The sequence below is a fragment of the Tachysurus vachellii genome, chromosome 4, assembly GCF_030014155.1.
Source record: "Tachysurus vachellii isolate PV-2020 chromosome 4, HZAU_Pvac_v1, whole genome shotgun sequence".
Classification (NCBI taxonomy): domain Eukaryota; kingdom Metazoa; phylum Chordata; class Actinopteri; order Siluriformes; family Bagridae; genus Tachysurus; species Tachysurus vachellii.
Window position 1 is genome coordinate 659,791 of NC_083463.1, and position 17,610 is coordinate 677,400.

Sequence of the window (17,610 nt, forward strand, 5' to 3'; positions counted from 1 at the left end):
TTAATTTATACCGTGTCCTTTATGTAATTAGTCTAAGGGCTTTAGCACAGTGTAATTCTCATGTATGTAACTATTATAGAATAATAATAATAATAATAATAATACACACAAGTATGAACAATAGGTATAACTCAAATTTGTATATAATTACAGTTACACTGTATTAAAACCCACCATAACAGATTATGTGTGTTTCAGGACAGAAGTTTGTCACGAATAATTCTATAGAAGCATCTAGAACACTGGCCTTGAATGTACAGATGCTACATGTTAGCGTAGCTCACTGCTTCAGGCTGTGTGTTGGACAGAAACATGCATCACAATGCAATTTAAATCAGATTAATCTGAACACAATCTTTGATGCCGTTATCACATTTATAAAGACTACAGTCCTGTATATCGTCGCTGTCGGGCGGAAACCTTGTATGTCCAAATTTGGTCAATTTCATATTTTTTCACATATCGATGCTATTGGTCAGTCCCCACGTGGGTCTGTTATTTTTACAAGTTATTAACCAATCTAAAGTCTTGAAAATAGCTTGAGCGCAAATCTCATAACTCCATTGGACACTTCAACTGTCCACCTCTTCCTCACTCCGTGGGAGAGCTTCACGTCATATTTCTCCTCAAGAAGAGTCGCAACGAATCAACACGTCTTCTGAGGTAAATGTCTTCAAAACACTGGGCTCAAAGAAAAATAAATCTTGACCCCCGCTAGTTCTGGTGCTCGTCTGAGGACAGGAATTTAGCGCAAGACAATCCACTGCAACGCGGACTAAACCCTGTGTACTGCAGATAAGGTACGGCGTTTTTTTAATTTCCTGAAAAGTAACGGTTTTGGAGATACGAGGATTCTGCATGACAGCGACGATATAAACTATAGGTTTATTCTACATTCGCACTCGTTGGCGGCAAAGCAGCAGGTGATCATTATTTTTTATGTATCTGTGTGACAAGATTCTCAATCCTGTTTAAATTATGTTTGATGTGTAAAAAACCGGCCACAAGCGATAAAAGTAACAATTACTACAAGAAACAAACTGCAAACAAAAGTGACATTAGTGACTTGGTGACTGTTGTGTGAACTTAGGTTCAGTATGGAACTATTTAATCTGTTTCAGTCATCAGTCTGGTTTCATCTCATCAATCACATCCTCTGCAACAGCTGAAGCATAAACACTCAACTAATTCAGATAACCGTAAGCTAGGTTTCGGCTCTGGCGTACGGTGTTTGGGGTGAGGGGCGGGGTCAGGGGCGGGGGTCAGGAAGCTGGGCGTGGTTTATGGTCAGACGGAGTGTGAGTGAAGTATTTACACGAACACTGCTGAGGCTGTTAAATGTTTAACACTTCATGAAGAGCTCCTGCATTACTGCTGCAGCATGAGTGACTGTCTTTATCCCCACAGAAATGAACACATTCATATCTGTTTTAAGGGTAAAAGTTTATCTGCTGTTTGTTTGTGATGAGGCAGCTAGTTATTTAAGAAGTTGTTCATTTATTCATCTAATATTAACTTTAAAGTCCCCCTGAACATGTGGACAAACGAACTGTCACAAAGAAACAAGGAACAATGCAGAAGTTTTAACAAATTTCAGCACCAAATTTTTTAATTCCTAAAAACCCAACAATAAAAACCCCAAAAATGAATATTACATCTTTACTGATTATTATTATTATCACTCTGTTACTCAGGTTGCTTGTTATCAAGATTAATAAACTAGTTTTTATAAAAAAAAGTTTTTCTCTCGTGTTTTATATATTCAACTGTAATGACATCACAAAACTGTCTGCTTACGAAGCTCCGCCCCCAAACTGGTATTACACAGAAGAAAATCGTTTTAACTGAATTCTGAGTTCAGAGGGACTTTAAATTAATTACTTTAATGATAAAAGGTCTTATCTAAATATTTAGAGCTGCATCATGCATTTCCATGCGCATGTATTTGTCTACAATGCATGCATCTTAGTGTCTTAGTTTCAGTGGTGTAATATGGATGTCCTTAAACTCCTTTTGTCCTTTTGCCCACTAGCTTCAATTTGCTATCTTTTTTTTTTTTTTTTTTTTTTTTTTTGCTATATGGTGGTTCTTAGCATGCGGTCGTGTTGTCACAGAGTGAGGGACATGCACTGGGCAGCTATGGATCTTACCCTCATTCCCTCAAACCGGGACAAAGCTCTCAGGGGCCTGAGGGCCCGCAAAGTCCTCAGGGACTTAATGGGGCCCAAGTCTGAGTACCCCAGCGCATTAGCTATAAGGCTGACTATAGACACCTACACAGAGGGAGAGAGAGAGAGGGAGACAGAAAGACAGGGCCAAAGTGTTAAAGTCAGGAAGGATTTTGGAGGGGCAAAGAGAGCAAGAGAGGAGCCTACACTGGAGGAGTTAGAGACACATGACACATATATGCATACATAATTCAAGACATGTCTGTGTATGTATGTATATAAGTGTATATATCAAGACACAGAGAGAGAGAGAGAGAGAGAGAGAGAGAGAGAGAGAGAAGGTTAGACATGGGTTATCCGCTCACTAGAATGCCCCAAAGCTTTTTAACCTTAGGTGATTTTTGTTGTTGTTTTTAATTTTCTTTTTTTTTCTTAGTACGTGATTAGTTTGGTTTTCGAAGGCAGACGAAACTCGGAAAGCAGCATAAACAGCAAACCTGGAAGGAAACATGTGACTGAGATATTCGGGAGAGAAAGAAAGATAAAAGGAAACGTTAAGAGAAAGAAGAAAGGAATGCACAAACTTACAAGCACATCCACCAAACATTATACAGACAGAAATACACAGTACACAATACATACGGACACGGCAACCGCATACAGTACACACAAGACCAGTACAGAGTTGTTTAGGGAAAAAGGAGGGTGGGGTGGGGTTTAAGACAGCAAGGAGGCAGAGAGAGAGAGAGAGAGAGCTCCTGTCAGAGAGAGACAGAGTCCTAACAGTGACCTTACCCTGGCCCCCTCTCACTCCCCGGCCAATCACAGGCCACCTCAGTGCTTCGGACTCCATCAGCGCTAAAGAGAGACAAGGTTACAGTCACCTGTCAGAGAATCGTAAAACTCTCTCAGATGTTCATGAACAAACTTTCACTCATGTTAGTCCAGCTGAGAAACTCTGACTTACCCTCTTTCCTGTGAACACAAACAAATTCACAACCTCACTGGCGCTTCCATCTTTTCATATTATAAGTCCTATAATTCTGTAAGATTTTTGCCTGATTTCCTTCAGTTTGGTCATTTTTCCAGGTCTCTTCCACATACACAAACTCATGATTGGCCCATTCACTGTGAGTGACAGGAGCGTGAGAGCACTAGCTCATCCCACACCTTTAGTTAATGTTTTTTACCTTTAACATAACGTTACTAATGAACCTGCAGTTCATGCTAATAAAGACATTACTTGCTGATGTTAATGAACTTTTCTTCCTTTTATTCAAGCTTTTTGTTGGTTCTGGCTGTTTGTAGGCTACTGAGTGTCCTGTAAGAAACAGTAACCTGTGTGTCAGCAGTAACTGATGACGATCAGAAGGAACAAGTGTTATATAATGTTCATCACCTCTTGTTTAGTTTGATTAACAATACAGAGAACATCTAGCGCTCTGTTGAGGATCTCAGTAGAGTTTTAAACATCAGATGTTTTCCATAAACCCATCAGAGTCTTCAGAAGGAATGAAACGTCTTTCTGTTCTCAATATCTATAGTTACTTTTAGCTGCTTCTTCTTTACTTTTAGCTGCTTTTTAAATCCCTTTTTTCTCACAGATACAGATCTGAATCTACTGAAATTCTGGACAGATGGTTTTAAAACTCTGAATGTTCTGCTCATCCCACACTCAAGTTTCAGGTACTAAACACAGCTTTAATAACAAAATCTGGGACAAATATTTTTCCCTAGAACAAATTGTATTTTTTGTGCAGAGCTAAATGTTTCTGTGTGTGTTTAAAGACAGGGGGTGCTATTACTTTAATGCTGAGGAGATGTAACACACCTGAAGGAACTAAGCTTGAGTTCTGAGCTCAGTGCTGCGGTGACCTTCACAACATCCTGAGCACACAAGAAGGAGGTGTTTACTGAACACCAAGTTAAGAGCTTTAGTCCAGAAACACCACAAGAAGGTTGTGAGCTTAAGATCTTGAGATTTTTCTCTGCATATTTTGTTTACTTTGTTTTATTTATTTTTATATGTCCTGTGAGTTTAGTTTAGACTTCAGACTCATTTATTTTCAACTGAATCTTGAGCTCATAGTGATGTGTATAACTGAAGCCCGGCCCAGATACTCAGATTTACGGTCATTTCAGTAAAAAAAACAGAGCAAACAGCAGAAGATCAAGTGGCGAATCCATGACGACAAATATTCCTTCAACACCATCCCTTCAAACTCATTCATGGGCAAATCACATGACAGGAAGTAGAGAAAAACCCCAGCAGGCAGACAGGAAGTGATGAGGCATTCTGAGGACATGGCGGTCCTATAGCACTAACGTGGCTAATAATCAGTGAATACAGCTTTATGGAGTTAGAGATCAACATGTTCAACATGTTCTACACACAAACACATGTCTTACAGATCCTGAGCAACAGAGCAGCAGGAGAGACGCTTTATAACGCTACAGTTTAAGATTAAAAAGGTTTATAAGGAGTTTATAACAGGAAAAATCTCAGAGGATAAAGATGCATTATGTCTGAGTGGAACTGCACAGAAATATTCACTAAATACATCATGTTCATTATTCACTACACACACACACACACACATACACACACAGACACACACACACACATACACACACACTCGCATGCAAGCACACACACAGACACACACACGCACACACACACATACACACACACACTCGCACGCACGCACACACGCACAGACACACACACACAGACACACACACGCAGGCACAAAGACAGACACACACAAACACACACACAGACACACACAGACACATACACACAAACACACAGACACACACAGACACAAAGACAGACACACACAGACACACACACACACAAAATCTATGTTCATTAAAGGAATGAGAACGAATGAGGAAATAAAAACAAGGAATCATAAAGAAAATAAAGAGAATGAAGAGAAATTACCTAAAATAAATTAAATAAATGTGTAAAATGAAAGAATAAATGAAGGGAAACCAAATAAAAAAAGAAATAAAATGAAAGAGAGGAAATAAAGAAATGAAATTCAAGAATAAAAAAGAATGAAACAAAATATGATAGAAAGAACAAATGGAACATCAGATATTAGAGGAAAGAAAGAAAGAGGGAGAGAGAGAGAGAAAGAGAGAGAGGGAGAGAGAGAGGGAGAGGGGGGGGGAGAAAGAGAGAGAGAGAGAGAGAAAGAGAGAGAGAGAAAGAGAGAGAGAGAAAGAGAGAGAGGGGGGGGAGAGAAAGAGAGAGGGGGGAGAGAGAAAGAGAGAGGGGGGAGAGAGAAAGAGAGAGAGAGAGAGACAGAGAGAGAGAGAAAGAGAGAGAGAGAAAGAGAGAGGGGGGGAGAGAGGGGGGAGAGAGGGGGGGAGAGAGAGAAAGAGAGAGGGGGGAGAGAGAAAGAGAGAGAGTTGCAGTAGTGGGCAGAGTCTCAGGTTCGTCTACTGCAGGTGTGTAAAAGTCAAACACTGAATGTTCTGAGATAAATATTTGTGGTTATTAAACCGTAGCTGGACTGAAGCAGTAAAGCAGGAAGCAGCTGCAGGTTTCTCAGGAGAAGCTGCAGCTGAAATCACACACTGTTTATCAGACTCGATCAAACACCACAGAATTAAAAAAATATAATAAAACACAACACTTTCAAAAGCCAAATTCCTGCTAAACACTGGAGTGGAGAGAAAAACCCAGTAAGACTTTTTTCTCCCAGAATAAACACCGAGTCATTCAGTAAACACCTGAATCTCTTCATCACATTATTACTGCTTAACAAACACCACTGGAGAGAAAAACTCTGTTCCTCAGGTCTGTTCACAACACACTGAGAGAGGAAAGACACACAGACACAGACAGACAGATCCATGGGTGGAGAGAGACAGACGGACGGAAAGAGAGACAGCAGAACAAACAGAGAGAGAGAGGGATAGTAATCTAAAAGAGACACGGAAAGAGAAGCGAAAGACAGACGCAGAACAATGCAAAGTCAGAAAGAGAAAGACAGAGAGAGAAGAATGCAGAGAGATAGACAGATATAAAGAGCCTGATAGAGAGACAAGCAGACAGACAGATAGAGAGACAGACAGACAGACAGATAGAGAGACAGGCAGACAGACAGATAGAGAGACAGACAGACAGACAGATAGAGAGACAGACAGACTAATACAGTAGGGAAAGTGATACTCACGTCTACGATGAAGAAGTCGAGCCAGCACCAGGCATTTGTGAAATATTTGACAAATCCGTAAGCGACCCATTTGAGCAGCATTTCCAGGATGAAGATGTAGGTGAACACTCGATCTGCGTATTCCAGAATGATCTGAACGGTTTTCCTCTGTTCTATATACACGTCCTCAAACGCCTGACAAGCAGACAGACAGAAACGTCAACATGCAGAGAAACTTCACACGTGACAATACAATTATACAGAGATCACCATCATCGTGGCCAAGTCGCAGGGAGTTTAGAGAGTTTGACTCCTAACCCTAAGGTTGTGGGTTTGAGTCCCGGCAATACCACGACTGAGGTCCCCTTGAGCAAGGCACCGAACCCCCCCAACTGCTCCCCGGGCACCGCAGCATAAATGGCTGCCCACTGCTCCGGGTGTGTGTTCACTGTGTGTGTGTGTTCACTGCTGTGTGTGTGTGCACTTTGGATGGGTTAAATGCAGAGAGTGAATTCTGAGTATGGGTCACCGTACTTAGCCGTATGTCACGTCACTTTCATCTTCAGTAACAGCTGATTCACCAGCATTAACATCTGTATTAATGACACGTTTAGTCAAATAGTTGTACATTTCTGTAATGTCTCTTAAAATATATTTCATAAAATGTCTGGGGTAAAACTTTTGCTTTTATGTGTGTATTAAAATGTCTAATGAACAGTTTGGCTGCAGCTTTACAAATGACCACTGGGAGGCACTGTCGGTTCATATTACACACACACACACACACACACACACACACACACACACACTTTCTGTAAGATGTGTAGTTTGTAGACGGTCCCTAAGTGTAGCTGCAGAGGGAGCTGCTGCAGAATAGACTGCATGTGTGGCTTTTACACTGATTAGCGACGGTCCCTTAAAGCCAAGTTAACTGCAGCAGAAGACACACTGCTGATCTCTAGGTGATGTACAGAGGAATTCGGCCACCAAGTACCCAGTTAACACAACACCATGCAACACAAAAATATGATCTACGGTTTCTTCTAACAAACGCTGACACAGTCTAAAATAATCGTCTCACAAGAGAACCACCATAACAGACGAGGAGGTTTATGTCTACGTGTAACTGTGATTATGGGGGAATCTGGACCTTCCCAATATGGTGGACATGCTGACATATTGATTTAGCTAATGTGGAGTCTTGCTGTTGTTCAATACAAGTTTATTTGTATGGCGCTGTTTACAATTGACATCGTCTCAAAGCAGCTTTACAGAACATAAACTTAGAACAAAAAGTTAATATAAAGATTAATATGAGATATATTTAAATGTGTTTGAATTTATCTGATCTGAGGGAGGCTTCTTCACATCTAGAATAGAGACAATACTTAGAACTCACTCTGTTGTGTTGCTGTGTGTGTGTGTGTGTGTGTGTGTGTGTGTGTGTCCTTACCAGAGCCCCAGAGCTTAGTAGGATCATGAAGATGATGAGAGTCTCAAACCAGTTGTGCTCTACAATGAGGTAGCAGGTTTTTCTCAGGTACCACCAGTGTTTCCCCCAACCCTCGGTGATGGACACATCACAGCACTTATAGCGTGCCACACAGGCTGAAACACGCGCGCACACACACACACGCACACACACACACACACACACACGCACACACACACGCACACACACACACACACGCACACACACACATTTAGGTTGTATTCAAGACATAATGTTGAAAAGGTTATTAATCTGATTTAATAAAAATGAGCTGTATTTATTATTTATAACACAGATGGACTGTATGTTGTATAGAAAGGAGAGTACAAATATCTGATGAAGGAGGGTGATGATAAACGTATTAAAGAGGAACACAGACATATTAAAGTTCCAGGTTTATCGTGTGGTTAGCAGAAGTGTGAGAATTTACTCAATAGAACCTGCACAAAAACACTTCATTATTAAAACACTGACCAAAAAGGAGAAAATGTAACATGTCATGAAACTGTATTATGTTTAAAATTTCTTTTTATCCTATTCAAAAAAGCTCTTTTTAAGTAAATCTGTTGCTTTGATTTCTTTTTAATTTTAAATGTAATTTTATTTCATAATGAAAACATGTATAGTGTGTATTATGAGTTATAAGCTTCATAACACACAAGCAGTAAAAAGATATTATTTAAATCTAAATCTTTACAATGTGTTTGATGATGCTGTTGGATCATCAGCTACACAACACTGAACAGCAGGAGAACATCTGGATAAAACATCTTCCCAGTTTAAAGGTTCAGATCTATAAAGATTATCCAGGTGTCACTCCTCAGCCCTAAGGACTGTCTTTTGTCCTTCACATGGACGTGAGCTTATTGTGTGGGTCATGAAGCTGTGATCAGTGTGATTGTTCAGTCAAGTGTTGGTGAAGTAAAAGCTCATTTTCTCTGCATTGTATTAACATTAAAACTGATTCATATCCAAACAGAAACCTGAGCAGAGTCTCAGAGGCTGCTCTTGTGGTTTTGGGGGTAAAAAAGAAACAGACTGGGGCTTTAATCGTCCCGTAGCTCACCGTCTGTCCAGCATGCCTCCGGGTCCAGATACTCCTCCACCACCTCCACCGCCCCCGCCTCTTCCTCCTCCGGCTTTATGTCTATAGTGCTGCCCTCTGATGAGCTTGTGTCGTCCAGCTGATGGAGAGAAAGAGGAACTCTGATTGGTCAGAAGGTGTTGATTAATTCTCTTTAACAGCAGTTCTGAGTGTATGATACACTATCGTTTCCATAGCAACAGCACGTTCAAAAGGACATGTACAGAACACACTCCACTGATGATAAACAGATTAAAATGTTTTGTAATTGTGTCTGTGTGTGTGTGTGTGTGTGTGTGTGTGTGGGTGTGTGTGTGTGTGTGTGTGTGTGAGTGTGTGTGTGTGAGTGTGGGTGTGTGTGAGTGTGTGTGTGTGTGTGTGTGTGTGTGTGTGAGTTTGTGTGTGTGTGTGTGTGTGTGTGTGTGTGAGTTTGTGTGTGTGTGTGTGTGAGTGTGTGTGTGAGTGTGTGTGTGTGTGTGTGTTTATTGCTGATAACAGAAGTGACAAGAGAAAATGACTCGCTATATGAGATAAATTGTAACTATAATTGTATAAAAGCTTTGACATTATTCTGTCATAAATATCGTTATTTTCCTCTAACAGCATAAAGCATTTTATTCCTTAATTATACAGTAATTTAATGGAATCTTTTTTTCAGATTAAATAAACAAATGAAATTTGTTGGGGAACAAAAAAAACTAGTCCTGTGTTTGGTTTGTTCAAAGAAATAATCATTTAATACATAAACAATAAAAGTCATATAAATAAACGCTGTTTCTTTTATTTGATGGGACAAAGTCACATTTCTGCAGGTGATTCCTTAACAGTGTGAACATCAGAACCACAGTCTGATCTCTGTGCTCAGACAGTCTGATATAAAGCCTCTGTCAGACACGTCTCCATCTGCAGGGCCTGCATGACTCTGCACTTTTACAAAATCCCTATTGTCAGCACACACACACACACACACACACACACACACACACACACACACACGGGAGCAGTAATAGAATCAAAGAGCACACACACCACCACTGCAGTCCACACTGCTCCAGCCTGGCTAATCACAGGCTTAGATTCTCCCTGCTACACTCTGATTGGCTGTTTGACGTTACCTGTTACAACATTACTGGATCTGTGTTCAGCTCTCGACACGTGTAGTCCAGCTGTACTGGATCTGTCCCTGTAAACTGGGTCAAGGTGACCCCCCCACACACAGACGCACTCACATACACAGACACACTCACACGCACGCACACACACTCACACATACTCACACACAAGCACACATACACACACAAGGAAACACACACTCACACATACTCACACACAAAAACACACACACACACAAGCACACACATGCACACACACACATACATACACACACAAGCACACACACACACACACACAAGCACACACACTCACACATACATAAACACACAAACCACTCTCATAAATAGGTTCTTTAAAGAATCTTTGTTTATAAGTTTACAGGAACACTGCACAGAAGCGAGGTGTCAGTATGTGCAGCTATACAGGATGGTGTCATGTGATTTTGGAGATGTTCTGAAGCCCCTAGTTGAAGTCTTTGTGATAACTCCACAGTCTGCTGTGTTTTATTCCGCTTCATCCACACCAACATCTCACTGACTTCACGTTGCAGTGGTGTTATTCACATCACTGATTTTGTAAGCTCCAGTCGGGAAGCCCTGACTCTGACAGACATTAAGGAATTGTGTTTGTTTCCATAGAAACCATCCGTTTCTGAGTCCAAAAAGATTAACACCTCAGATCAGAATCACGTCTTCGTCATCTCCTAATTACCATTTTCCCTCATAAACCCGGACAGCCTTCAGGGTAGCTTTGTTATGTCTAGCAGGTGTTTCAGTAGGAGACAAGCTGTACTCACACTTTTCCATGGATTTCTTCCATGTACTGGGTGAAGTCAATAACAGTGAGTTTAAATGAACTGTGTTGAAATCAATCAACTGTAGAAGCAGCAGGAAGCTGTGTAAGGAGGCTACTGGTGCCAGTCATGGTGGTAACTCCACAACGCTTTGAGCTCTGATGGACTCCACTGGGGAGGGAAGCTGCCAAGTTGATGTAGCTTCTGAGTAACACTCATGGCGGACACTCCTGATTCATCTGACACATAAGACAGCATGTAGAGCTGCGGCAAAGGCATCTGCATAAGTAAAGGCTCAGGCATACAGTCGAAGGAATTTGGAGAGACCAAGATTTTCTAGAAAAATCTTTAGTTCCTCAGGACAGAGAGATGAGACCTTGTAGAAGCTCTGCTCAGTGTGGATGTTGACCTTTGCCTGGGACATTGTTGAGCAATAAAGGACTTCTAAGGATCTAGCGAACATGCCCTACTTTTAGGAGGCAGTGCCAATCCATCACTGAGGTTATTGTGATGGTTAAAGACCTTCACAGTGTCAAGGCTGCAGGGATAGATGAGAATTGTCCAGTGAATTCAGGATGAACAATATGGGCTCCACACAAGCCGTTACATTTACTGGACCTTACATTTACACAGCTCAGTAAGGGGTAGGAGGGGCAGGAGGAAAACTGGATTTGGAGACTGAGTGCAGTATGTTGTGGAGGTTATGCAGGAGAATGGTGTCAATATTTGTGTCAATACTTAATGCGATCCAACCTCTGTATCTTTGGATTTTACTCATGAGAGATGGAAGCAGGAGATTAGATCAGGAGCAGCAGTGGTTCCAGTCTGTAGTGGTGAATGAGGAGCTCTGAGTTTTGGTAGTCAGATTACGTATTTATACTCAGCTACAGTCACAAGTTGTAGGTAATAAGAACAAGGCTTCTCCTCTGGGTTGCTGATCTTATTCTGCTAAGGAAAGCCTCTGAATAAAGAGAAAATCGAGGTGGTCTGGACACCTTCCCCTTGGACAGAGACCCGAGGTCAGTCTCAGGACCCAGTCTGTGGCCAGTGATGGAGATGACTGTTCTGACCTTTTCAGCTAGTTGCCACCGCAACATACACGAGGAAAAGCAGGAGGACTGTGAATGATTCAGTGAACCAGATATAGCCACACTGCCTGTGACAGAAATGTCAAGCTCTGTTGTATTTATGTGTGGGAGGGTTTATGTAATTGTGCACAATACCAGAGCCATTTATTAGCATCACGTCTGATTAAGATGGCTTCTGAATAACAGATTTGTAAAAAAACATTTTGTAAACTGTCATATTCACTACAGTGTAATAAGTCAAATAAAGTTAATAAAGTGTTTGTTTTGGTATATTTGCTTCTCAGACTCACGCACACATCCAAAAGTATCAAAAGAAATCAAAGCAATAAAGTGAAACATTACATCATGTCCTGGACTGCGACTGTTCTCTGGCTGAGCGAAAGAAGCTCTGAGTGGAGAAGCACTCAGCAGAAGCAGGGAGGCAATAAATCACAGCAGTAGCCGAGCTCAACACTACGCCTGCACCGCCTACGCAGCGTGAATCTGCTGCGTGATAGCACCGTAATCTACTCCTCCTGACTCCGCACCTTTGTCCTGTTTTAATTCACCGGCTTTAATCTACTCACACAAACTGCAGAACTTTAGATATCATGTGGTCAGAGGAAAGACCTCTCCATCCAGCTGTTTCTCCTGCGCTGATGTGGATACAGCAGTAACGTTTTAACGATGATTCACGAACATCCCCACCCCTACAGAGCCATCTCCACAAACACACACACCTCGTGCACAGCCGTAAAATCCGTTCTCATTTCTCACACCTGGCTTCACACTCTGGCTTTGTTTATATCCGAGTTTACCTGAAGACATGACTGAGTTGTTTTATCTGCTGCTTCTCGATGGAGATCAGACAGTAGATCCGTCATTACGTTGAACATGTGACGAGTAACAGGTCAAGTTGAACTGGCGCTAATATTTACAGTCACTGATCTGAGCCCTGATTATAATATTAACTGGTTTCTATGATCCAGGTATAACATATTTCAGTGACAGAGTTAAGCTTTCCCATGTGGAAGTGTCCTGTATGAAATTTTGCTCAAAGTTCTTTGATCTAAAATAATAACATCCATTACTGATCCCGTAAGAAAAGCACAAAGGAGCCATTTTCACCTCCATGTAGAGCAGAATAAACACACGTTCATCATATTTTCAGCTAAAAGAGGCGCCGGTTCAGCAAGCTGTCAGTAGCGTTGGAGTTTTCCAGTTCAAAGACCTCGAGAAAAGGAACAGAGTCACAAAGCATTCTGAAGAAAACTGTGTATGAGCTCAAAGTCAGACTCTGAACTGAACTGAACTGTACTGAGCACAACACACACACATCAACTGTATGGACTGCACAGACATGCACTCTTCATATACACACTTCCAATATACATCATATCAAACTGTTTACATGATGTTTTACACACTGTTTACATGCTGTCTCACATTTCATTTCGTTTGCTGTTTTGAACAATACATTACATTACCTCAGGTAACTGCTGCTATAACAATGTGTTCATCCCAGTATTACTGCACACACAATATTGTTGAACATACAGTATGTACACTGGTCACTGCTGTTTCTGTTTATTGTCTTTTGTGTATTGTCTTGTATTTTTTGTCCTGCACTGTCTCTTGTCCTGCACTGTCTCTTGTCCTGCACTGTCTCTTGTCCTGCACTGTCTCTTGTCCTGCATCGTCTCTTGTTCTGCACCGTCTCTTGTCCTGCACCGTCTCTTGTCCTGCACTGTCTTGTCTGTCTTGTATGTATCTAGGACACTTACTAAGTCCTTATAGCTCTGTTTTTTATGTAACACCCTGATCCTGGAGAAATGTTGTCTCATGTCACTGTGTACTGTAACAGCTATATATGGTTGTAATGACAATAAAAGCTTCTTGACTTGAAGTGCTTCATATGATGGAAATTACACTCGGAAATCTTCCCAGACTCCTGCACATGGTGACACAACCTCAGGCAAGCGAGCGCAGAGACACGGCTCTGATGGTGAACAGTTACACTGGTCACTTCAACATCTCAACACTCAACACATCACCACTCATAAAATAATAAATAATTCAGCTACATAATATTTATTCCAACAAGAGTGAGAAATGAAAATCCACCATTCATGCTGCATCCCAAATGACCTACTCCACACTACACCCTTACAATGTGCACTCTCTACTCTAGGGTTTAGTTGTGTGAATGTTAGAAGGGTCAAATCTATTCCAAAGAAACTCTACAGTTTTCTTCTAAAAGGATGTAGACACAGTTTCCATGTCAATGGTGAATGAGCTCAAAGCATGTGAGGTGACGTAGCAGAAAATGTTCAAAAATAAAGCACATTTAAAATATGTTTGTAAAAAATCTGGAAAATGTTTTCTCTACACCAGCCCATGTAGCCCTGCCCCCTTCCTCTACACCAGCCCCTGTAGCCCTGCGCCCTTCCTCTACACCAGCCCCTGTAGCCCTGCCCCCTTCCTCTACACCAGCCCCTGTAGCCCTGCCCCCTTCCTCTACACCAGCCCCTGTAGCCCTGCCCCCTTCCTCTACACCAGCCCCTGTAGCCCTGCTCCCTTCCTCTACACCAGCCCCTGTAGCCCTGCCCCCTTCCTCTACACCAGCCCCTGTAGCCCTGCGCCCTTCCTCTACACCAGCCCCTGTAGCCCTGCCCCCTTCCTCTACACCAGCCCCTGTAGCCCTGCCCCCTTCCTCTACACCAGCCCCTGTAGCCCTGCCCCCTTCCTCTACACCAGCCCCTGTAGCCCTGCTCCCTTCCTCTACACCAGCCCCTGTAGCCCTGCCCCCTTCCTCTACACCAGCCCCTGTAGCCCTGCCCCCTTCCTCTACACCAGCCCCTGTAGCCCTGCCCCCTTCCTCTACACAAGCCCCTGTAGCCCTGCTCCCTTCCTCTACACCAGCCCCTGTAGCCCTGCCCCCTTCCTCTACACCAGCCCCTGTAGCCCTGCGCCCTTCCTCTACACCAGCCCATGTAGCCCTGCCCCCTTCCTCTACACCAGCCCCTGTAGCCCTGCCCCCTTCCTCTACACCAGCCCCTGTAGCCCTGCCCCCTTCCTCTAACACCAGCCCCTGTAGCCCTGCCCCCTTCCTCTACACAAGCAAAGCGGTGAGGATCCAGCATTCACACTTTGTTTTTTTTTTTTCAGGTGAACAGGTTCATCATTAAGAGACTTGAAGTGATCTGCTTCTTCTTGCTCAGTTTTCAGTGTGAACACATGACTCACTCTATTTATACCTGGATGATGATGTAGAATAGTGCACAAGTGTGTGTTTTGGACACAAGATGTAAATTGATGAGGTGAGAAACAGTAAAGAATGTGGGATGTTTCCTTTTTATCATAAAATTAAATTTCAATTAAATTTATTTGTCTACCACTTTTAACAATGGAAACTGTCTTAAAGCAGCTTTACAGAAGATTAGAAACAATAAAAATTATAAAGTTATTATTTATCTTTAACATTTATCCCTAATGATCAAACCTGAGGTGACGGTGACAGGTAAAAATTCCCTGAGATGATATGAGTCAGAAACCTTGAGAGAAACCAGACTCAGAAGTGAACCTCATCCTCATCTGGGTGACACTGGACAGGAAATTATGTAAATAGTGTAAATGTAAATAGTGTAAATGTAAATAATGTCATTACTACAGCAGATTATAATTGTGTAACTAAGGAATTGTGTCCTGAGGAACTAATGGGTCAGAGTCATTTCTGAGTTCATTACAGACAACACTAATTCTGTCCTGCTGAAGTCTTACATGTAAAAGTGTTTATTTCATTTATCTAAACCAGGACATTGTTGGTAGTTTCATGGTTAGATTTCAATACGCTTTTTTCTGCCCCTCTTTCTGACACCACAGGAGGTGATATAACACACAGGCAGGATCTCATACAGGAGTTTTGGTCTTAAGGGTGGTTTTGTATACATCCCATCACTAACGTGTAGATATGAGCGGTTTTTGTGGATCTCGTACAAGCTTATCGCTGCCATGGCAACCAGCAAGGAACTGAAGACAAGAACACGATATAAATTTACTAATTGTAAATTGCACTGATCAGACACGCCCGGTGCTAGAATAATAAAACAACTATTTGGAACTTGGGATGGTTAAGGATTGTATCAATGATTCAGATATCATTTTCATCATCATCCCATGTCCTTTCAATCTTACTCACATCTTTGCTGTTCTCCACATCCGATTCGCTGCTGAAGTCCTCCGTGTTCAGGTTCTCAAAGTCCGACTCGCCGACGGCGATGGGGACGCGCACAGTCAGGTTTGGATTGTGGATGAAGGACATTCGGTCCTCATCGATCATGTACTTGCCCACACTGCTGCCGATGCCGCTGGTGGTGCCGTTACCGTTCTTGGCGAAGTCGAGATCACCGCATTTTATGTCCACTCCTGTGTGGTTGCCAATGATGTTCAGTTTTTTCTCATACATGTCATCCAAAGGCTTGTCCTCGTCTTCCAGAGGCGACTTCTTTAGAACGTGAGCCACCAGCAGCCGCATGTGGATCTTGAACCAGGCGATGCCCTTTTTAATCCGGATCACGGAGATCTGTAGGTTGTTCATCTCCCCATCATCATCCGTGGCAGCCAGATTATCAGCGCTGAACGAGCTGAGCAGCAGAGCCAGGAACAGATTCAGAACCTGGACAGAAGAACGATTGATACGTCAGCAGGACTGTGGCATATAGCCGCACAATCGATAGCTTTAAAATAGAGATTAAGGGACGAACAACATGAAATAACCAGTGGCTTTGTCTGGAGCTTCTAGAGCAGTCAGACCTGTTCAAATAAATTAATTCAGTAACATATAACAGAAGTCTTGTTAAGCCCCTCCCCTTAAACCTGCTCCTGAACCCTGATCTTTCTACACAACACAGGTTTGTGTGTTTTGGTTATCAGCATCTTATGCAGTCTGAAAGTGTAAAGAAACTCTGAGAGAAGCTTTAAACTGACCACTAAGTTTCCGATGACCATGACCATCATGAAGACAATGAGGCACATGCTCTGTCCCGCCACCTCCATGCAGTCCCACATGGTCTCGATCCATTCTCCACACAGCACGCGGAACACAATCAGGAACGAGTGGAAAAAGTCGTGCATGTGCCAGCGTGGCAGGTCGCAATCTGAGGCGATTTTACACACACAGTCCTTGTAACTCTTCCCAAACAGCTGCATGCCCACCACAGCGAAGATGAAGACGATGATGGCCAGCACCAGGGTCAGGTTTCCCAGAGCACCCACTGAGTTCCCGATGATCTTGATCAGCATGTTCAGGGTGGGCCATGACTTAGCCAGTTTGAAGACCCTCAGCTAAAGAAGAACAGAAGAGGAATAAAGCTCAGATTTAAGCTAATACCATCCAGCACTAACACGTGTCAGAGACATTCAGCAGCCTGCTTCCTGTTAAGCATCATTGATATTAATTGCGATATTGCGTTAAAGGAAATTCACTCTGAATATCAAAATCCTTTTATTTTTCTTTCTACATTTAAACTTTATTTTAAAATATTATCTTTGAAGCAAGTGTAGAAAAAAAACACTCCCAAAGCTTATTTGTTTTGCTTATGGCAAAGATTCTTCAGAAACAAGAAATTATCATCCAAGCTAGCAGGAGTTGTAAAAGGAACCACTGCTGTAGCTCCCCCTTGAGTTTATTTGTTATGAGGAACAACTTTCATGTCATACTAGGTG

General features: G+C 42.3%; 1 protein-coding gene across 1 annotated transcript in view; it reads right to left on the minus strand.

The window, feature by feature from the left end:
- Window positions 1-17,610, minus strand: part of scn8ab (sodium channel, voltage gated, type VIII, alpha subunit b) — a 70,684-nt gene that overhangs the window by 12,091 nt on the left and 40,983 nt on the right. The window contains exons 16-21 of the mRNA XM_060867267.1: window positions 16,873-17,229; window positions 16,085-16,561; window positions 8,896-9,013; window positions 7,791-7,945; window positions 6,359-6,532; window positions 2,151-2,273 (exon numbers count right to left, since the gene is read on the minus strand). Of these exons, the coding sequence (XP_060723250.1) occupies window positions 2,151-2,273; window positions 6,359-6,532; window positions 7,791-7,945; window positions 8,896-9,013; window positions 16,085-16,561; window positions 16,873-17,229 (1,404 nt within the window). The remainder of the gene's footprint in view (window positions 1-2,150; window positions 2,274-6,358; window positions 6,533-7,790; window positions 7,946-8,895; window positions 9,014-16,084; window positions 16,562-16,872; window positions 17,230-17,610) is intronic.